This window comes from Erpetoichthys calabaricus, chromosome 3 (assembly GCF_900747795.2).
Source record: "Erpetoichthys calabaricus chromosome 3, fErpCal1.3, whole genome shotgun sequence".
NCBI lineage: Eukaryota > Metazoa > Chordata > Cladistia > Polypteriformes > Polypteridae > Erpetoichthys > Erpetoichthys calabaricus.
In genome coordinates this window covers 237,302,982-237,326,372 of record NC_041396.2, presented here as the reverse complement: position 1 = coordinate 237,326,372, position 23,391 = coordinate 237,302,982, and the positions used below count along the sequence as shown (strand labels likewise).

The 23,391-nt window shown below is 38.8% G+C and overlaps 1 protein-coding gene across 1 annotated transcript in view; it reads right to left on the bottom strand.

Annotated features, from left to right (window-relative positions):
* LOC127526945 (trace amine-associated receptor 13c-like) overlaps positions 1–23,181 on the bottom strand; it is a 28,750-nt gene extending 5,569 nt beyond the window's left edge. The window contains exon 1 of the mRNA XM_051924186.1: positions 22,575–23,181. Coding sequence (XP_051780146.1) covers positions 22,575–23,124 — 550 coding nt within the window. The 5' untranslated portion in view covers positions 23,125–23,181. The remainder of the gene's footprint in view (positions 1–22,574) is intronic.
* Positions 23,182–23,391: the final 210 nt, after the last annotated feature.

Here is a 23,391-nt window from a genome sequence, read left to right as displayed (position 1 = left end):
TTTTGAATTGTATTCTGTTTATAAAATCCAGTTTCTGGAGTTTTTGTATTGCTTTTAAGTGAGATTTATTAAGCATTATTGAGAAATACATGGAGACTGCAGTATGAGACTACATGTCTTAAATATATGTTATCTGTTTTGCAATTTAAGTCCAATTGTTTGTTTTCTATGTTCAGCATTGCACAGCCCTAGAGTATGAGTGAATAAAGCCTCTTCAGAGTTGAGGTTTTGTTTTTAGTGTCTCTTGTGCCAGTTACCTGAACATGTGAAGTAAATTTATATGCCATTATGTTGTGTCCATTCTTCTATGGTCTGATTGTGCTTATAAATCTTTGTGGCAAAATTTCAACATTAAAAAAAATACATTTCAGATTAATCACAATTAATTACATAAAGTCATGCGATTAATCGCGTTTAAACTTTTTGATTGCTTGACAGTCCTAGTAAATAGTACTAACAAACTTACAGTAAAGTACATGGATTTAATACCATACACTATTATTAAATAATAATGCTGCATGTAAATAACACTAAGGCACATTCCCAACATATAAACGCTAAACAGTACACTTAAGCAACTTGCACCTTAAAATATAAAAACATACAATACAAGTAAAACGCAAATGAACCCACCTCTGGTCATTAACACACACTTCTTAGTAATTCAGGACACTACTGACTCTTAGTTATCACAAATGTTTCTCTACGCGAAAATGACTACTGTAGTACATGTGCATCTCTTTCTCTTTTGAACATCCCATAATATGCGCTCTCGTGCATGCTGGGAGGTGAACCATGAAATGTGAGCCGTGTCTCTTAATTATTGATATCTCTTTAACATTGCTGCCTCCAATATTTGCTATTCATTTCAAACAGAAAAAAATATTAAACTTATGGTTTATTAGTATCAGAGTCCTGAAGTTGAATGTCCGGAAGGGGAATAAGATGAGCAACAGGCCCAGTATAGAGTCTATCCTTCACCTTCACCTCTATAGCTCTTACATTAGTATCTGGGCTACGGAAGGTTCTAACAATTCAGCCTATTAACCAAAGTGCTCGAGGAAGCTGATCAATGAGCATGACTACCATTCCTTCTAGGATGTTTTCAGGCTCCTTATGCAACGTTTGTCTGGCCTGTAAACTGGGTAAATAGTATTTGACAAAACTTGACCAGAATTGTTCAGTAAGCATTTGACTCTGTCTCCATCTCCGCTGCCCCATCAGCTCATTTACAGGATAGACAACCTGTGGTAGAGAACTATCAGGCCGCCCCATCAGCAGGAAATTAGGTGTAACTGGGTCCAAGTCAGCAACGTTTGATGACACATACCCCAGAGGCATACTGTTCAGGATTCCCTCTATTTCGATGAGAACTGTTTTAAGTGCTTCTTCAGACACTGACTGTGAACCTATTGTGGTGTAAAGGGCCTGCTTCACAGACATAATTTCGCTCTCCCATGTGCAACCAAAATGTGGTGCTTCTGGTGGTTTGAAGTAGAAAATGATTTTTTGCTTTACAAGCAGTTTCTGAAGCTCTGAACTAAGGGTGGAAAATGTTTCTCTTAACTCCCTCTCTCCACCATGGAAATTTGTGCCTTGGTCAGACAGTAGCTCGTAGGCTGTGCCCCTTTGAGCTATGAACCTTCTGAGTTTCATTAGGAAGGAATCTGTGTCAATACTAGTGTGAACATCCAAATGGACACATCGGGTAGTGAGACACTTGAAGATAATGCCCCATCTCTTCTCACAACGCCTACCTATCTTAATCAGAAACGGTCCAAAGCAGTCCATGCCAGTTCTGAAAAAGACAGGTTTGTGAAGCCTCAATCTTGCTATGGGTAGGTCTGCCATTTTAGGGATAAGGGGCTTTGCCTTTTAGGATCCAGAAATTTCTCCTTAATTCGGCAAACACTCTCTCGGGACCTGGATGATGAAGTTTGGCATCATATTCTTGAATAATTAATTTAGTTACTGGATGGTGAGGGTCTAAAACAATAGGAGGAATTGATGATAGCACAATCCCTTCAATACGGCACATTCGACCTCCAACTCGGGTAAGCCAACACGATGTGTCAAACTCTGGTGCTAAAGTAAGAAGTCGGCTGGTAGCAGGAACAGGCTTTCCAGTCTTCAGCAACATGTATTCCTCAGGAACACTGTCTAACTGTGAATTTTGAAAGATACGAAATTCTGACATTCGATAGTCTTCAGCAGTAGGACTGGTTTGATCTCTTCTTCTTTGAACTACAGCTTCTACTAGTTCTCTCCATGTATGGTATTCCCTAGGGTTAGGAATAAGAGGAGATGTCACCGTACTACCACAGAAGACACACTTCCATTGCTCTGCTACAATTTCTGGAATAATGATATTCAGCATTACTGGCCATTCTGACTCAGGTCTATAAAGGAATAATGGGCATTGATTCCATCTGTGTGGTACAGACAATTCAGCTAGTGTTCAACCCCATGTGATATCATCTGCTGAATTCCTGTTGGAGTCCACATACCTCCAAGAATGGTGATCTGTTTATTCTTGAATTTCAGCTATTCTGGTTCCCACAAATACTTTAAAGCGCCAGGATTCAGACTGTAGCCAGGATAACACAGTTGTGGAATCAGACCACAGCACCACTTGGTTTATTGTTAAAGTAAGCTCATTTTCTAAGAGTTTAGCTACCTGTGCTCCATTTAATGCGGCACATAGCTCTAGTCTTGGTATGGTTTGTAGACGATTTAGTGCAACTCTAGATCTGGCCGTAATGAAGGTAAGATGAATATTACCATCTTTATCTTCGTTTCTTAGGTAAGAAACTGACCCATAAGCTTGTTCAGAGGCATCACAGAATATGTGAATCTGTCTGGTAATAGGAAATAAGTCCATATTAACAGGTGTATAACATCTTGGGATACTAATGTTATCCAGAGTGTGAAGTTCTCCCTCCCAATCATTCCAGGCTCTTAATAGATCTTCAGGCAACATAGGGTCATCCCAGTCTCTTTGTTTATCCCACAATTTCTGGACCAAGACTTTGGCATGTGTGGTGAATGGAAGAATATACCCCAAAGGATCATACTGACTGGCGAGTACTTTGTATATGTGGCTTATAGTAACAGTTGTCTTCTGCACTGGATGAGACTTGTACCTGACCATGTCTGAGGAACAATGCCACTTCAATCCTAAAGTGGATTCTGTGGAACAACCAGAGTTCTGTACTGATTGAACAAGCTTCTTGTGGCACATGTTCTAGTATCTTGGGAAAATTGCTAGCCCATTGACGAAGGTCAAATCCACCATTTGACAAAAGATCTCTTAGTTTGTTTATCAGTTGCTTTGCCCTCTGGGTTGATGGTAGACTCTGCAAATAGTTGTCTACATAGAAGTTTCTTTCAACTAAGGATTGGGTCTCATCCCCTGATTCAGTGTTGTCCATTACATGTCATTGAAGAGCAAAAAATGCACAACAAGGGCTACAGGTGGTGCCAAAGGGTAGTACTTGCCATTCATAGATAAGGGGGGAAATGCTACTTTCCAAATTACGCCATACGCCAAACGGAGAAGAGGTTTATCTTCAGGTAAAAGGCGGATTTGGTAAAACATTCCTTTAATGTTGCTTCCTACTGCTACAGAATGTTCCTTAAACGTAAGAGCACTCCTAATAGGGACGGACTGAGGGCTGGCCCAGGGAGCAGGTATTCATTCAGGCTATGTCCACAATATTTAAAGGAGCAATTGAATGCAACCCGGTTCTTCCCATTATGCTGAACCATATGGTGAAGAATTAACCAAGATTCTTCAGAGGAGGTGATTGTTTCTGCTGATAACTTAACATATCCAGCCCCCTCCCGTTTTTTAATTTCTTCATTGTATGCAGCTGCCTTTGTAGAGTCCTTTGACAGACATCTTTCGATGTTGCGCAAATGGCATAACAGTTTCTTGGTATACTTGTAGACAAGGCATGTCTTTCTTGTGTAGCAGTGGTATGTCATAGCGGTTTACACCATCTACCATTACCTTTATTGTTTTCGCATGCAGTAGATCTATGGCCTCTTGGTCTTGTTTAGACCTTGTTAGGAGTCTGTCATTTCTGTGAGGGATGATGTCTGCTTGCCAGGGTCTTTCAACATTTCTGAAAAGTTCAGACATTGAAGGGGTGAGGGTAATATGAAGGCATTGCTGTGGTTGCAGGTTCTCCTTAAGTAGTTGTGCTGGATTTTGTAATGTCCACCTCAATCTGATCTTAACTGCTGCAGGACCCCCTGGTGGTCCAAGGCACACAGATGCAATAGGAGTGATCAAGTGTGGATGACCAGCTCCAATCAACAAGAGAAGGCATGCTTTATGAACAGACTGTAGTGGAAGACCCTTTAAGTGGTTGTATCATTGCTGAAGGTCTGCTATTGGGTATGAGTGTTCTGCAATGCTCAGTTGTTCAGCTGTAAAGGCTCTTGTGATAGGATAATTCTTGTAAGGTTGCGACACTGAAACTATTCTGAAGAATACTGAAGCACCATGTAGTGTCTTCACATCTTGTCTAATGATCCTTAGTATTAGATCCTCTGGTTCTCCTTCCAGACTTAGATTCCGGGTAGCAGCAGGTAACAGGATTGTTCTCTCTGATCCATCATCAAGAATAGGATATGTGTCTAAAACTTTATCTTGGTGTTGCAGACGAACTTTGATTATTTTAAGGAGGACACGGCTGGAGCCTTCAGGTTTATCTTGGTACAGAGTTTGAAAGGCAGAACTCATTAAACAAATTTCTTCCTTTGGTGATCTGTCATTTACTTCATGCTGGATTTGAAGATGCTTCCAGTTACAGAGATGACATGGTTTCTTCACTGTGCACTGAGCAGCTTGATGGGCTCGTCCACACCTCCAGCACCTGTTCTTAGTTTTAATCCAGTTGATTATCTGCTCCTTATTAAGCTGATGAAATTGAGAGCATTGACCCAGGTAATGCTCAGTGCTATCATAGTATGGGCAGAAAATTTTGCTCTTCTCAGGCTTCTTACTTGTAGACTGTGACACTGATGCTGATGGTGTCGAAGTAGGTGACACAGAAGATTGCTCTGTGCCATGAAAGATAGTGGTCTGTCGGGTTTTAGCTTCTATATCTCTTCTGTTGTCTGCTCTGTGCATTGGCCGATCCTTGTGTCCCTTGCCTCTGCTCTTACCCTCATAGTTTTGTACCAAGATTCGAACTTAAGCCATTTTGCCAGATCCAAAAGGGTATAAATAGTGCCCGGTTGGTAGCACATTTGTCTTCTAAAGGATGATCACAACTCCGAAGGTAACTTGGTTAGTAAGCGAGTAACATGTGAGCCACAACTTAATTCGATATCACCTTCTGGACCTAAAGTAGTGGGAGTAGGCCCACTAAGGCTTGTACCTGAAGGGCAAACCTTTCAAATCCTGCTGCATCACCAGGTTGAATATCAGGCGAGTCCATAGCTGCAGCTATTTTGCTCAAAGCTAGTTGATGAGGTTGTCTGAATCTTTCTGTTAATGCTGCCATGGTGTCTGCATAGGGAGTAATCGAGTTCAGAAATGAGTCAACTATTAGACGTGCCTCTTCTGTCTTCAGATGATCAACACCACCTGATATTTAAAGAGCTCAGTGGCATCTTCTAGCAGTAAGTTCATCAGAGCTAATCTGGGACAGGCAAACTCGCTGGGGTCCCTATGGCTGAAATGTGGAATGGTTGGTTTTGGACCTCTATATGTCATTTCTTGCTTAATAACACTGTTCTGCCGCCCCGTTTGAGCAGAGTGCAACATGGGAGGATAAGAACAGTGGTGTTCGTCAGGTACTGACTAGGTTTTAGTCAGTTCTAGTGGCTCTGAGTTCTGGAGATCTTGATAGTGTCTAGTAGGTGTATGCAACAGATAACTTGGTTGTGGAGAGAAATGGTCTATAGATCCATACATAGGAAAATATTCTTCATATATGTATTGAATGGCTGGGGGTTCTGGAACCATAAGAGCTTCCAGCTCTCCCGATGCTTTATGGTGAATGAAGTTTCGGCCTCCACCAGGTTCACTGCCGTCAAGAGAGCACATTCCTGTTTATCTGCCACTTGTCTATGCCGCGAAGCGGGTACTGGTGGAGTATTTCGATCAAAGTTAAAGTCAATCTTCTCTGCTGATCTAATGCGAATTCTGGGTACAGGCACTGGGGGAACTTGATCTTGGATCAGTTGCCTGTGGGTTGAGGGCAGTTGATTTATTTTTAACTGCTCTTGAATGCCTACCTGCATCTTCTATAAGCGTCTGATCTCCTCTCTCATGGACTGCGTGGGCTGTCTTAACTGTTGATTCTCAAGTTGAAGGTCATGAATAACTAATTTGTATCTCAGTGGTAAAAAATCAGCATCTTCTGTTTGAAGTAAAGGTGTTTTCACATCTTGTATAGCCCACCGATCCACTGTAGCTTGCAATCTATTCTCTCCTCCATAGGAACTGTACTCATTGGTAGGAGATGAGACTGTAAAGTTACTTGTTGACTTCATTGGGATGTAGCATTTATTGGCATGCTGTTGATACCTTTCCTGATCAGATGATGGGCGTGCTGTATGGGCCACAGATGTGAAAGGAACTTGACCAGGATAATGAACTTCAAATTCTTTAAGATAGACTGGTGGATGGGTCAAGCGTCGAGGATAGTCACTGTAGGACTGATACTCTGATATCCTTCTTCCATTGTAAACACACTATCTGTCTCGAACGACCAAAATTTGTAGCAAAGGACTACTGTATATATAGTGTGTTAAGGACTTATAGTGTTCACTCCGGAGTGTCGGTCAGGACATTGGTAAATGATGCAAAGAATTCCACACAGCAGCTCAGCATGAAATTGACTTATTTATTTGAAGATATACACCTGTATTTAAATAGGCATATACAGTATGTGTATGTGTGGTCTACAATAAAAAAGAATACATAAAACTTATTGGTAAATTACCAAAGTCCACTAGATGGCAGTATTACTCAAATTAGGCACTAGCTTATCGGCAGTATGAAATCCAAATCAATAAAGTATCAGTAAATAGTATTAAAAAGTTTATAGTAAAATACATTGATAATATGCCATAAACTATTATTAAATAATATTGCTGCATGTAAATAACACTAAGGCACATTCCCTACATATAAACGCTAAACAGTACACTTAAACAACTTGCATCATAAAGTATAAAAACATACAATACAAATAAAACACAATAGAACCCACCTCTGGTCATTAACACACACTTCTTAGTAATTCAGGACACTACTGACTCTTAGTTATCACAAACAAATGTTTCTCTACACGGAAATGACTACTGTAGTACAGTAATCCCTCGCTATATCGCGCTTCGCCTTTCGCGGCTTCACTCCATCGCGGATTTTATATGTAAGCATATTTAAATATATATCGCGGATTTTTCGCTGCTTCGCGGGTTTCTGCGGACAATGGGTCTTTTAATTTCTGGTACATGCTTCCTCAGTTGGTTTGCCCAGTTGATTTCATACAAGGGACGCTATTGGCAGATGGCTGAGAAGCTACCCAGCTTACATTTCTCTTTCTCTTGCGCTGACTTTCTCTGATCCTGACGTAGGGGGATTGAGCAGGGGGGGCTGTTCGCACACCTAGACGATACGGACGCTAGTCTAAAAATGCTGAAAGATTATCTTCACGTTGCTATCTTTTGTGCAGCTGCTTCCTGAAACGACATGCTGCACCATGCTTCACATACTTAAAAGCTCGAAGGGCATGTATTGATTTTTGCTTGCTTGTTTTTCTCTGTCTCTCTCTCTCTTTCTGTGCTCTTGACGGAGGGGGTGTGAGCTGCCGCCTTCAACAGCTTTGTGCCGCGGTGCTTCGCATACTTAAAAGCCAAACAGCCATATTGATTTTCCTCTGCCTTTATGACAGTCTCTGCTCCTGACTCCTTTGAAGAGGAAGATATGTTTGCATTCTTTTAATTGTGAGACGGAACTGTCATCTCTGTCTTGTCATGGAGCACAGTTTAAACTTTTGAAAAAGAGACAAATGTTTGTTTGCAGTGTTTGAATAACGTTCCTGTCTCTCTACAACCTCCTGTGTTTCTGCGCAAATCTGTGACCCAAGCATGACAATATAAAAATAACCATATAAACATATGGTTTCTACTTCGCGGGTTTTCTTATTTTGCGGGTGGCTCTGGAACGCAACCCCCGCGATGGAGGAGGGATTACTGTATACATGCATCTCTTTCTCTTTTGAACATCCCATAATATGCGCTCTCGTGCATGCTGGGAGGTGCACCTTGAAATGTGAGCCGTGTCTCTTAATTATTGATATCTCTCTAACATTGCTGTTCCAAATTATTTTGCTCTGCCAAAAACACTGATTGTATTATATTATGAACATTTGACCCTAACACTTCAATAACCTCTAAACCATCTGTCCAGATTATTAAAACTTACTAAAGCTACGCAGGCCTCCCCCGATGTTGGTGCTTGAACACAACTGTGTTTAACAACAGTCACTCATTAGGTCTATAAACTCCTGCATTTGTACTTCACTCTTTCCAACTTTAGCCCAGTTAATATTTGAGTAGTTAGTCCCCCATGACTATAATATCCCCTGTCACAAAAATGAGACATACACAGATAAAGGTTTGGGGCAGCCACCCGTATAATCTTTATCAGATAAAGAGCACTGATGTGCATACAACTGAGTCCAGAACAAGACTGACAAATAGGGAAAAGGTGTAGACTTTTAAAGGGGAAGACAGGAAGTGAGGTCATAAGGATCTGGCTCATGTTCTTCAGCCATTGGTTCAAGCCCGGAGGTAACATCACAGGGGCCGGAGCCTGTAAGGTCTTCTTCCATTGGCTCGGTCCCGGAAGTGACGTCAAGAGAGCCAGGTGAAGTCTCCCGGAACTGGTCTACAGGTAAGGGAAAAAAAAGAGTCAGTGCACTCTGCCACATCCCGGCATGCCTCAGAACTGCCTTCACTCAAGCCCTTTAGCTGCCTCCCATGCGCACGTGTGTGACACCCCCTTTAAACTTACATTTTTAATATTATTAAATACATACACAGTGAAATTTCTGTATGCATAGGGGATCTATAACACTTCTTAAATAATGTCTCTGTCCTTCATGATTTCCAGATTAATCCAGGCTTCCTCACTGAGATGTTGCTCATCCTTCAACTGAAGAAAACTTGCGTTAAAATTATGTTTTGCGTAAATGGCACCACCCTTTCTATTTTTTCCATCTCTCTGATGTTTTCATGACTGTCAAAGCATGTGAATGCAGTTTCCACTGTACATCGACATAACAGGTTGTAACCCCAAAGTAGCTATGATTTCCAAGTGATGTCCAGTAGTCACCAGTAAGGGCGACATCTCCGTGAACTCCAACTCCTTAGCTAGTTTTGCCATCTCTGAATAATATGGCTCGTGTATACTAGTTATGACCGTGGCTCTCGAGGGTAATTCATAAGTTGCATTGCTGGACGCGATCCGAATTATGTCATGCAGACCTTCGTCCTCCACTATGTAAATCGGCCTGCATGCTGTGGCTGTCCATTTAGCAATTGCTACAGTTAATTTGCTGGAGGTTGACGCGTCCATTGGTTTCTGCCAAATACTGTCGAGCGTGGTCTGTCGCATATTACCCGGGCTAATGCTATTAGTGTAAAATGGATGCTTGGCTTGTATGTGATATTGTAGGCTGCTTGTACTCCGGTGATAACTAAATTCAACTTGACAGTAACTACACACAATAACTACAGTAACTACACTTATCTTTATCGAGTGAGCCATCAGGCAAAGTTTTGAAACTGAACTTCCCATTTAATGGACCTTTTTCCATCACTCAACAATTGAGAATATAGAGTGACTTCTACAAGAAATAACTTGAAGGCTAGAGTGGCATGCATTCAGTTTGCTGGCTGAGCTTGAACTATTGGAATTTCGTAGGGTCAAAAAGAACCTGCGTTAACTGCACTAATTTTTTTAACAGCGTTAAAGTTAGAATGCGTTAACACGTTATTAACACATTAACTTTGACAGCCCTAGTAAATATACAGTATATATATATATATATATATCTTTCTATTATAAAAGGAAATTGTGGGATGAGACATTCTCAGAGATAAAGTCCCACGAGACAAGACTTTATGCAAAGAGATTTTGAAAAGTCATGCTGTCCTCTCAGACATTTAGAACAATGCCTACAGTCCAATCACTTGTCATTCATGTGAATGCAATTGTCAGACATAGTTCTTGTGCTATTAGCTTCAAGCCGCGTCGGAAATAAAAGACAAAGAGTAGGTGACAAAGTAGAACGTCCTAAAGAGGTTCAAAAACTTTGGCGGGATACACATGCAGAGCAGGTTAGAGATAATGAAAGTACTAAAATTTGAAATTCTCAAAAAACTGATATTAAAGATCACATTAGCGCTAACACACGGAAATTATTATTCGGTGAAAAAACAGCAAAAAGAGATTGAATATATGGACATAGGTGATATGACATGTTATAAGTCGGAGATTTGTACATCGTGTAATTCGTGTTGCCATCAGGGAAAACAGTGTGTTTCTTCCCAATGAAGAGGCGTATATGCAAGAATTAAAAGATTTGCTGCTTGGTGAAAGTGAATTCCACATACACGAGCTGCAGAAATGCGAGGTGGCTGGCGCAAAGTGAGCAGGGGGCAACCCCCCCTAGTGTATGTGTATATATATATATATATTATATATATATATATATATATATATATATCCATCCATCCATCCATCCATCCATTGTCTCCCGCTTATCCGAGGTCGGGTCGCGGGGGCAGGAGCTTGAGCAGAGATGCCCAGACTTCCCTCTCCCCGGCCACTTCTTCTAGCTCTTCCGGGAGAATCCCAAGGCATTCCCAGGCCGATGCGGAGGAGCAGCGGCTCTACTCTGAGCCCCTCCCGGATGACTGAGCTTCTCACCCTTCTCCCATCTTTAAGGGAAAGCCCAGACACCCTGCGGAGGAAACTCATTTCAGCCGCTTGTATTCGCGATCTCGTTCTTTCGGTCACTACCCATAGCTCATGACCATAGGTGAGGGTAGGAACATAGATCGACTGGTAAATTGAGAGCTTCGCCTTGCGGCTCAGCTCCTTTTTCACCACGACAGACCGATGCAGCGCCCGCATTACTGCAGATGCCGCACCAATCCGCCTGTCGATCTCACGCTCCATTCTTCCCTCACTCGTGAACAAGACCCCAAGATACTTGAACTCCTCCACTTGGGGCAGGATCTCGCTACCAACCCTGAGAGGGCACTCCACCCTTTTCCGGCTGAGGACCATGGTCTCGGATTTGGAGGTGCTGATTCTCATCCCAGCCGCTTCACACTCGGCTGCGAACCGATCCAGAGAGAGCTGAAGATCACGGCCTGATGAAGCAAACAGGACAACATCATCTGCAAAAAGCAGTGACCCAATCCTGAGCCCACCAAACCGGACCCCCTCAATGCCCTGGCAGCGCCTAGAAATTCTGTCCATAAAAGTTATGAACAGAATCGGTGACAAAGGGCAGCCCTGGCGGAGTCCAACTCTCACTGGAAACGGGTTCGACTTACTGCCGGCAATGCGGACCAAGCTCTGGCACCGATCGTACAGGGACCGAACAGCCCTTATCAGGGGGGCCGGTACCCCATACTCTCGGAGTACCCCCCACAGGATTCCCCGAGGGACACGGTCGAATGCCTTTTCCAAGTCCACAAAACACATGTAGACTGGTTGGGCAAACTCCCATGCACCCTCCAGGACCCTGCTAAGGGTATAGAGCTGGTCCACTGTTCCGCGACCAGGACGAAAACCACACTGTTCCTCCTGAATCCGAGGCTCGACTATCTGACGGACCCTCCTCTCCAGGACCCCTGAATAGACTTTTCCAGGGAGGCTGAGGAGTGTGATCCCTCTATAGTTGGAACACACCCTCCGATCCCCCTTCTTAAAGAGGGGGACCACCACCCCGGTCTGCCAATCCAGAGGCACTGTCCCTGATATCCATGCGATGTTGCAGAGGCGTGTCAACCAAGACAGTCCTACAACATCCAGAGCCATGAGGAACTCTGGGCGTATCTCATCCACCCCCAGGGCCCTGCCACCAAGGAGTTTTTTGCCCACCTCTGTGACCTCAGTCCCAGAGATGGGGGAGCCCACCTCTGAGTCCCCAGGCTCTGCTTCCACATTGGAAGGCATGTTAGTGGGATTGAGGAGGTCTTCAAAGTACTCCCCCCACCGACCCACAACGTCCCGAGTCGAGGTCAGCAGCGCACCATCCCCACCCTATACAGTGGATATATATATGGTGGGGATATATATATATATATATATATATATATATATATATATATATATATATATATATAGTTACTGTAATGTTTTCTTGAAATCAAACTAAAATTGATTGACCAAACCCTATATGCATGTTATGAGATAAGGTTTTAAAAACAGAAATGCTTATTCATTCAGATTGAAGTAAAATTTAAAAAATTAATATTAACTACATCACAAAGCTTTGTATCCAACTCTATAAATAAAGAAAATCCTGAACTAGGTTACTTTTCCTCAAAATGTTTACTTTTAGCAATTAAAGAGTGACTTTGCAATGCATGTAGGCAACATAAAAGTGAGTCCCCAAAACCCTCTTAATTGTCCACTTTACAAGTGATGTCTACTTTGTTAAGCTTGCCCCTGAATTAACCTACTGTTCATCATAAGTCGAATAATAAACAATGAATTGACAATACTGTCATTGCAAGCTGACATTTTTGATCTTTTGTTGGAATGAAATAAACTTAAAGCATATAGATAAATAGAAATTAGACACCAGTTGTTTCTGTATTCAAACAAAATGCCAATTTTCTAAAGAGGAACTTTTTTCACTATTAGATGACAGAAAAGTGTTGCCATTTCATCAATGAGAAATAATTAAAAGTAGGATGAGACTATGAAGACATATCAAAGCAGCCAATTCCAACTTAACTCTTAGACACACAGATACAACCTGGACATCCTATCAACTTGGAAATTGTTCATGTATATTGTAAAGGACAGCCGCGTCCCATGCCTGGCAGGGACGCCTCTCCTACATCTGTTCCGGGGGAGCAGCCATGGACTGTTCAGTACCTCCCCCGGGATGCTTGGTGGCAGCCTCCCTGGCAGCCAATGATTCCCCAGACCAGCGCATGGCTCCATGGGAGATGGAGTCCTCCACAGCCTGGTTGGGGGCTCGGATGGCCGCCAGGGGGAGCTGCGTGGAGTCAGCAGCCTGGCTGGTCATACCTTCAGCCCCACCCGGAAGGGCAATTAGGACCAGGTGTCCAAGCACCTGGACCGCTTCCGGGTGGGATATAAAAAGGGCCAGCCACCACCACTCAGAGAGCCAGAGTCGGGAGGAAGAGGACTAAGCCTGAGGAGGAGGAGTGGTGGTGCTGAGGTGGAGAGAAGTGTGGTTTGTTGTATTTGAAGTGCTTTTGGGACTGTGTTGGGCCTGTGGGACACGGGGAAGGCGTGCCCCACGGCTGAAGAGAAATAAAAAGTGCATTTTATTGAAGTACGTGCCTCTGCGTGAGTATGTGCCGGGTTGGGCGCTATATAGCGCCTTTTACAATATATTTAATGTGTATAACATATTATTTTTCAACAGTCCTTAAATAAAAATGAGTAAAATGTTTCCAGTGTGTTTTAAAAATTACCATACTTCCTCAGATTGGGCATGTTGTATTTATTTCTTGATCATACTCTATTCAAAATAAGTAAAATCTCTTAATTAGAAGCTGGTGAATAAAACAAAATATCTATGTAAAACAGTACTGGTAGCAACCTGCCTAACCTCCATACCAAACTAATATACACACTCTGCTCTAAAATTGCAAATCTTGAAGTTTGCAATCAAAGCTGTTCTCCTGGGCCAGTTCTAATGCCACTGTTGTGGAGAATAGCACACAAAACAGTCACCGTAACACACAGCTGGAATAATACCTGATTCCATTTATTTGATTTATGAAGACATCAAAAGAACATTTTCGATACTACTATGCCATTATACCTTTAACTTATGTTCCATCAGGCTGCAGGTTTGCTGATACGTTGTGTTTTATTGTTCTATGGCTGTAATCTGAGAGTTAGTTATATGTGTCAGTAGATATGCATGAGAGGAATAACCGCTGGCATCAAGTCATCCATTGCCACACAGTATTTCTTCCTTTTCGGCACACCATGAAATTGGCAGAGGTGAAGATATTATGGGTAACTCCAAGCCAATTTGCCACTAAATCCTTAAAAAGTATTAACTGATTACAAAATCAACATTATGTTCAATTTAGCGAACCTTTATGGCGGATGGAACTAGTCTTGTGGCCGGAAATATGAACAGGCATTAGTTATTAAAACCCCCATTCGCCACGATTCAATTAAATGTTAGTATATCTTGGCACTTGAAGCTCCAAGGGGGGGGGGGGTGTCCCCCTCTCCCATCTTTGACTAAATATTACAATATACCTGTGATCGAACCTTCATCACTTTTTCATCATAAAATGTATGCAATTTTAAGTGTACATTGTAAACCTTCAGAAAACTGTCATGATGTGAATTTAATTTATTCTGTTTCTGTCACCATAGTTACTGCAAGAGGTTTAAGAAAATGTGTTTAGGAACTTGTAGATTACAAAAGATTTAGTATGCCTTTTTAGTTAAGGTAGGGTCTGAGAAACATTTGTAAATTTACAAACAAACTTTTCTGGAAAGACTGAGAAATTTAAACTTTTCAACCATTTACCCTATTCTTTGCAAATGGGCATTAGCACCCTAATTTGACGATTCATGAACATTTCAACCCGAATTAATCCCAAGGCGTTGTGATGAACAAGACATTTAAATAGCATTCAGAACATTCAGAATTTCTGAATAAATATTATCCCATGGGTGATGTTTGACATTTACCCCAGGGTGACCATCAAAATTAATTTTTGAAGTCATCAACATAGCTACTCATTAAATTCATATGCCAAGTCAAATATCACAAGCTGTTTGTAATTCAAAGTTATGACGTAAAATACATTTACTTATATTTATACATTTAAAACTCAAAATTATGCAGTAGTACCTAAGTATGACAGAACCTTCTCTTTTTTAAATTTGTTTCTATACTTACTGTATTTGAATTGTGAAAAAACAAGTGTTTTCTTAGAAAATGTACACCTGGTATAACATTCAAGTGAATTTGCAAATTGGGTTAACTGGTTTCGAAGTTGAATGTTCGGTATGTTTTTACTTACTTCTGCAAATAGCCATTTGTATAAAATAGACATTTTAATAAATGTGTTCTAACAGGAGTGTGCGTAACATGTAATACAGATTTGTGCAAACTGTTGCATGCATTATGCCATTTCAGTACTGTACTGTTTGCCAAGAATAGTTACAATGTGATTTATAAAAAAAGACACTACTACGAGCAAAAATATACAAGCAGAAATGACTTATCTCAAGATAAATTTGAAACAATATACTAATCCATGTTGAAGCCATTCTGAATATTTCTCTGTTTTAAGGAGAGGCAATGTGTAAGATTGAGTTACTTAAGACAAGATGGATCAATGATTATAGTAGCTAATTATTAAAATACTAGACAAAGAGCCTGTTTCGACAACGTAAGATGAAACGGGCACGAGTGGAGTAGTAATAAGTATAAGCACCACAAACCTGATATAGGTGTATTGAATGAATGCATAATTAGGCCTGGAGCTGTAGTCGAAATTGCTTTTCAGGCCTCTAGAGCTTTAATCGAAGTCACCTTTCTCTTTGAATTTTTGTGGCCGTAAATCCGCCGCCTGCCGCAATGTTGGTCTCGTAAGGTTTTTCGGGCAGCTGCACAGAAGGCGACTGCGCATTCGGCTTCGGACATGCGCAGAAGGTGACTGCGCATTCGGCTTTGGACAGACGTGAGTGAGTGAGTGAGTGAGTGAGTGAGTGAGTGAGTGAGTGAGTGAGTGAGTGAGTGAGTGAGTGAGTGAGTGAGTGGGTGAGTGGGTGAGTGGGTGAGTGAGTGAGGAGACTGGCAAATTATGTATAAGATTAGCAGTAGTTGTTATTTTAAAAAATCATTTAAGAAAATGCTAACATTTATTGGAGATTTATTTTAGTAATGTACTGTATTTATTACCATAAAATACATTAAATTAGTCATATGTAATAATACAATTAGTGATTAATTGATTTAAAGAGATAATATTCATGAATGTTTCTATTTAAGCAGTGGTTAAGCTTCCAATATCAAAATCATTGCTTCAATGTGCAAGCATGCCTATGTTTTTCATTGTGACGGTCCAGGTTGGCTCCATGCTCCCTGTTGCATCCAGTAGCCTCTTTAACCCAAACTATCGATAGTCATGAACCGAGATAGGCTGGGTAAATGAAGACACACTCATCCAGTAAAGGGTAAGTGCAAAAAGTGCAGAAAACCAATAAGTGCAGTGTAATAAAAGGTAATGCTATTTATCATGCTGTTGCTAATTAATTAATGTGTAGAATGGTAAAACCACAAAGTAAAATCTTTTTCCTTAAAATCAAAATTGAAGATAGTAATTAGTAATGTGAAAACTCTTCACCTTCTTAAACACCCTCTACATTGAGACTAAAAAATAACTTTTTCCCATCTGCCATAAACTTTCTGAACTCTGAATCTCCTCAGTCTGAGATCATTTTTAATTGAACATGTGCAATAAGTTATTTTGGTAATGTGCAATATACTAATGTAATACAATATGTAATGTACTATTCATTAACAGGTGCAATAAGCATTTATGCTGCTGTACTTTGAGCAATAATAATTTGCTTAGGTTACTTGATCACTGAACACTGTATACGACATATTTGGAATTATTTGACTTTTCTTTAAATGCGCCTTGGGGCTGTCACAAAAAGCAAATTCGTTGTGTTACACAATGACAAAGCGCCTGAACTTGAACTTATCTTGGGATAATGTGAGTTTCCATCACTCAAGCACAATAGGAATTTTTTTGCAGCCCATTACAGGATGCTGTTGGAGTTTCTTCCACCCCATTCTCCATTCTATAACCCAACTGAGGAGTTCTACTCAGCTGGTTATTCACACTCCACCTCTTCCAACCCAAGCACTTCAATTGTGACATGCACCAACAACTCAACTGCAATTGTGGATGCAAGTGACTGGCCAGAAAGCTTTGAATTTCATTTAGAAAGCATAGCATCTGGTATTAAACCAGCCACAACACAGGAAAGACATTCTTCTGCTAAAGAAAAGGTATGAATCGTTGTTGATGAAATGTCACTGACAGATATGAATCCATCAAAATCTCAATGCCTCACAATCAGCAAGATACAGTAATAGTAAAACAATATCCCAGAAGCTTTGCTGATTTTCAGAGAAATTGCTTTAAAATAGGTGGTTGCTTTGAATCCCTTTTGACTCAAATAAAATATGAGAAGACCATAATGATCGTAGCTGTTCTCTTTCAAAACACAGGATGCAGAAAATAGCCTCAAATATACCAGAGGAAAACATTACTCCAATACCAGCACACCAATATGGCTTTGTAACATGACAGACTGACTGTCCACCTGAGAAGTTTTAGAAGAGTCTTAAAGAAAAGCTGCAGGAAATATAATGGGCCACATGGGGGTCTGGGAAAAAGACATGTGAATCAGTTAACGAAAACAACAAACTATGTACAAAGGATGCCCATCAATACCTGCCCACTCTCATTTAATAGTAAGCTAAAGACTGAATTGGACATGGCACAGTGCATCCTGATGAAGTTTGCTGATAGTAAAGCATCTCTCTTGGCCCATGAGTGATCCTCCTGTTTATGCTACACTTCATAGAGGCACTCATGTTACACTTTGAAGGAATCTCTATTGTCCTTGACAATTATTGTGGTCTTGTGAGGTAATAAGATCATAATCACCCTCAATTATGAATAATTTGTTTTATTTTTTGTTCTCCCTTTCTTGATTTTGGCAATGGTAGCTGACTTGGAAAGAGCACTGTCACTTCCAGCCTCTCCAACACTGAATGTCCAAGGTGGTGTAATTTATATACAATATGTTGCAACACATTGCATAAACAGTTATTAATAAATTGCAAATGTTACTTTAGTTTGTCCTGTGGATATTATAGAAGAAAATTATGAATACAGACACTCTTCCACATCCCACACCCCACCCCACCACCACTGGAATGCCCCGATTTAAGCAATAAAACACAGGCAGGAGAAAGCGTCAATTGTTATTCTTAATCTAAATCTCAGAAGAGGCAAAAAGCATCATATCAGTGTTTTTGCAAAGAAAATAGTGACCTCTGTGCTATATTTATACAATCCATTGATTAGGTCACTATTCTTTAAAAGGAATTCATTACAAATTCAGAAAACTTTTAACATGATTGGTTACACCTAGTTGCTAACAGGACATGGCAGATATTGATACCTTAGATGACCACAATTTGATTGATAGTCCTGTTTGTTTAGGATGTACGTGACTTTTTGAATGTATATTTTTCATTCTTATTTTAGGAGATTAGGAGGAGTGAACTTCGCCACATACATCTTGTTTTACAAAAAAATAGTAAAGAACAATGGCCTTATTCATTTTATGATACAGCTTGGTACAAAAAACAGGAAACAGCACTATAGAAGAATGGTTATGCCATAAATATAACATTTTCTCTTAAGGGATTATATAAAGTAACAAGAAATACATTTATCATAATGAATAATAAAATTACAGCGTTAGCTTTTAAGGATAAGCTCAGAAGGATGTGACACTCAGACACATGTCAGGTGCACATTGGACCGGAGTTCAAATTCAGCTCTTACAATATTTTATTTTTGAGGCCACAGATTACACATTCATTTTGAATTCTTATGAGTGCATTTGTTTCAGGTGAAGTTCTCACAACAGCTGAACGGACACTGAGTATCAAGGGACATGTGGTTGTTCTGATAAAATTTGTAGTAAAGCATAACTCTTGGTCCATGTTATTGGGACTGCAGCTGTAATTTAATCATTTTGCAAATTTAGTTTGGTGTACCAGGAACAGACATCATACACACTTGAATGTAATCAAAGGCAATAATGTGTTTGTTAGTATGAAACTGATTTGCAGGTTAAGGGCAAAAGTGCACATGGGAATTATAACATATCCTTTAGTTTAAATAAAATGTGCAGATGTGCACACACTAATTATTTTATTTTGATATTTCAAATGACTAATTGGTAATAATCCTTTCATTGGCACCAAGATGGCAACAACAAAAGTTGTGGGCAATAGAAATGCGAAGATCTCCGAGAAAAATAACTCCATATGCCATCACTTGTGTCTTCAAATGATTATTGGAATGTGAACATCTATACATATGAGAACAGTATTGCTATGTACAGGTTTTACTCTGAAACATTCTGTGCCTTGCAAACATTAAGGGTCCTCTCATTCCTATGGAATTGTTTTTTCATCTTTAGCCTTAGTACTGCTCATTATGCCCAAAATTTTCTTTAAAAACTTGGCTTGTGCAATTCTTAGAAATTTGGACCTGAAATTACAAAAGACATTAATGTTGAAGTTTTAAAATTTTAAGTTCATGTTGAAAGTGTTTTGAAATATGAAAGCTGGCCTTTGCTGTTATGGTATTTTTGGCACCTTGGTGCCTTAATGTGGCAATTAATTTGTGCTTCATATTGTTATTTAATAATGTCTTGTACACTATGAGAATTAATAAATATTTAATGTTGTATCCATTCAGATTTTTGTGTTATTAATTTTGAAGAAATTTTTATTAATGCTTTCTGGATTTACAGACACCTGACTGACTGACATTGTTAAATAGCTTGATAGGTTACAGCTGCAATTGATGTATTTGTAAAATTTTGCCAAGTAAAAATATTTTACATTTTCTTGGCAAAAAATAAATAAATAAATGCAAGAGTTTATATTTTAATTGCAAAAATGGATTTCAGTAAGCACTGTAATTCTTTTCACACAACAATTTGACAGTATATTCTTGATTATATTTTTCCAGTTAATTACTGTAAATTCTATAATATACTTTTACACTGCACTGCTGCAATTGATACATATCCAATTGTTTCAAATATTTCACAAGAAAATTTTATCAATTTAGGGCATTTACAGCATTTCATTGGCAACTCAAGTTCCTCGGTAACTACCTTAAAGTGAGATTACAAAAATACTGGTGAGATTTCAAGTACAATACAATGTTACTATGAAAAAAGCAACAATAACAAAGAGCTTTATTTTACTTACAATAAGAAGTTGAAAATTGGAATCCAGTAAAATAAAATAGATAATTATTTACATGCAGTAATTAACAGTTTCAGAGTATATTATTTGAAACTTCTTTGCTAGGTATGCTACTGTAAATTCTACAACATTTTTTAACATTGTGGACATTGTTTTTTTTTATAACAAAATGAACAGCTTTGACAAAAGGCAAATGGCAATTTCTGATCATTTCTTTATTATTTTTGCTGTAACATAAATAGTTTGTTTAAAAATAATAGTTTGTTTACTTGCTCATGACATAACAAAAGCCAATTTACAGCACCAGTTCAATAAATGTAAATATGTATCAGATGCAATTTACAAAGTGCTGGATTAGAATTAATTAAATATTTGAGACATCACACAGTATAGAACATAACAGTTTTATTAGGAAAGAATAGTAAACATTACATAAGCACAAAGACGAAGTGTATTTGAACTTAGAAAAATCATCACGAAGAAGTTTGTTTTTAAATAACATAATTCTGTTGTAAAGTTTTTAAAAAACGTGTCAGACAAACACGGATCACTTCGCTAGAAAGCCTGAACATTGCATTGTTTGGTTTATTTTCCTTCCTAGCACATGTAGAAAATATTCATAAACAACCGTATAACTGCCAGTGCTCACAAAAATAACATTTACTTAAGCTCCACACATCACACCAAAATATAAAATGAGAAAAACAATACATATGTCATAAATCTTGAAAATGCAGTATATCTGGAATGGAATGGAATATAGATTGGAAGAAACAGTCAAGATGGTAATAAAAATGACAGGTAAAACACTGCTCATTGTATAAGTAAATAAATAACTTAATTAATTAATATACGTTTTTGCAAATTCAATCCATGAAAAACGCCACAGTTTACAGTAAGAGAAGTACTTTTGCCTTTCGTTTTCCAAGATTTCCAAAATTTCCCTTCCTCTTTAATGATTGACTGTACATTCTAATATAAAAGTCACTGTTAATTTTTAAATAAAAAACAGTTATGGTAAAGATTGTTACGGAAACGTATGTTACAAAGCGAATATGTGGCTCAAGACAAATACTGTCAAACGGAATTATATTATTCTGTTGTGTGTTTCCGGCACAATAAAACGTTTTAAGAAAGGTATTTTGAAGAAGAGCGAACGACAAACTAAGTTAAAACTAAATAAATACAAAATAATTTATTAAAGGTAATAATAATAATAATCATTATCATCATGGTCATCTTTTCAAATACAACCTAAAATTTAATTTTATGCAAATTCACAATAAGGAAAGTAGTTATTAAAAGAATATAATAATAAGATATAAAAGTAAAAGTATACAAAATATTCCAATAATAATAATAATGATTGAATAAATAGATCTATTTTTTTGTTTTTAAAAACGACGAGCCTATTAAGATTCAAAGGTAGTTGTACATGCCTTTTTAAATACTCAGTAAACATTTATATAAACAAACTGAATATATGAACAATGTCGATTCTCACCACAAAAGACAACATGAACTTATGAAATATTTTTCATTTTCATCTTTCATTCAAAATAAGTTGAGGTCGTAGTTAGGTAAGCAAACTCTTGTACTTTTGCGTAAATCGTATACATTTACAAAATTTTATGAAATATGAATATATTCGGTATTTCAACTGAATTCCTCAAAAAACAGGCAACTACAAAGAAGTATTAAGGTAACAACATTCAATGAAAAGACTCAGTGACTATAAATTAGAAACTTACAAAATTATTTCAATGCAGAACAATAAGGGAATCGACACTTAATGCTCACTCATTAAACTGATCAGTGATGATTCCGGACTGCATATTTTACAGGTTATTAAAAGTTTAAGTGATTTTCTAAACCAGGGGTAGAACAGAGCATAAATGATTGGATTAAGACCAGAGTTAACATATGCTATCCAGCAGCACACCCAGGCTACTACAGAAGGTACTGCAAAATTCATGAACTGATTAAGAAGAGTACACACGTAGAATGGTAGAAAACACAGAAGAAAAACAGTGACCACTATACCTAACGTTTTTGCCGCCTTTCGTTCGGATTTTTTAGAAATATTCTTATTCTTTCCTACAGAGTTCCTTTGCTGAGTAGAAATTGCTTTCGCATGCCGTTTTGCAATTAGAAAAATCTTCGAATAAAGCGTTACCATTATAAAAACTGGTAGAAGAAACGAATATATAAGATCTATCGTAGCCCATGTATTATTGAACACAAGAGTACAGTCACCTGGACAAGGATCTACTCCAATAACTCCTTCAGTATTTCCACCAGAAAGTATCATTGTACCACTATATGTGACGCTTGAAATCCAGATTGCTGCAACAGCCATAGTGCCGATCTGAACCGTTATTTTATTCGAATAAGTTAATGGATGGCAAATAGCGATGTATCGGTCAATAGCAATCACAGCCAGATTAATAATTGAAGTTGTAGTTAAAAGAGCAAGGAAGAATGTATATATAAAGCAAAATACTTCACCAAAGTACCAGCATGTTTCTATGGACTGAATGGTAATGATGGGCATAATTAAAACGCCAACAAAAAAATCTGATACAGCCAAAGACAGAATTAGGAGATTTGTTGGTGTATGAAGTTGATTGAAATGAGATATAGAAATAATTACCACTAAATTTCCACAAAATGTTACTACTACAGAAACGCCCGCCAGAATGTAAAGCAGCAGTGAAGTAGAAGGCGTTCGAACTTCTTTTGTGCAGGAGACATTGCCTGGATAGTAACAGAAATACTCCCCGTATCCGATTAGCTCGTCTTGCATTGCAGTTGATTAGAGGTCGGCGCTCAGATAACTGAAGTAGCTCTGTCACATTATATTAGAGTGCGATCCTGTAATAAACACGGGAGGCACTGCGTCGGAGGTGCTTTTATATCCGTAACAGGCACTTTTTTTTTTTTTTAACATATCCCGTTTTTATTTGTTTAGTGGCGCATTTAGATTTGAATCAAATGTAGGAAAATACTTGATTTGAAATTCATAGTAATTTGCATACATTGAAATGTTTCTTTTTTATTTTTAAGTTAGTAT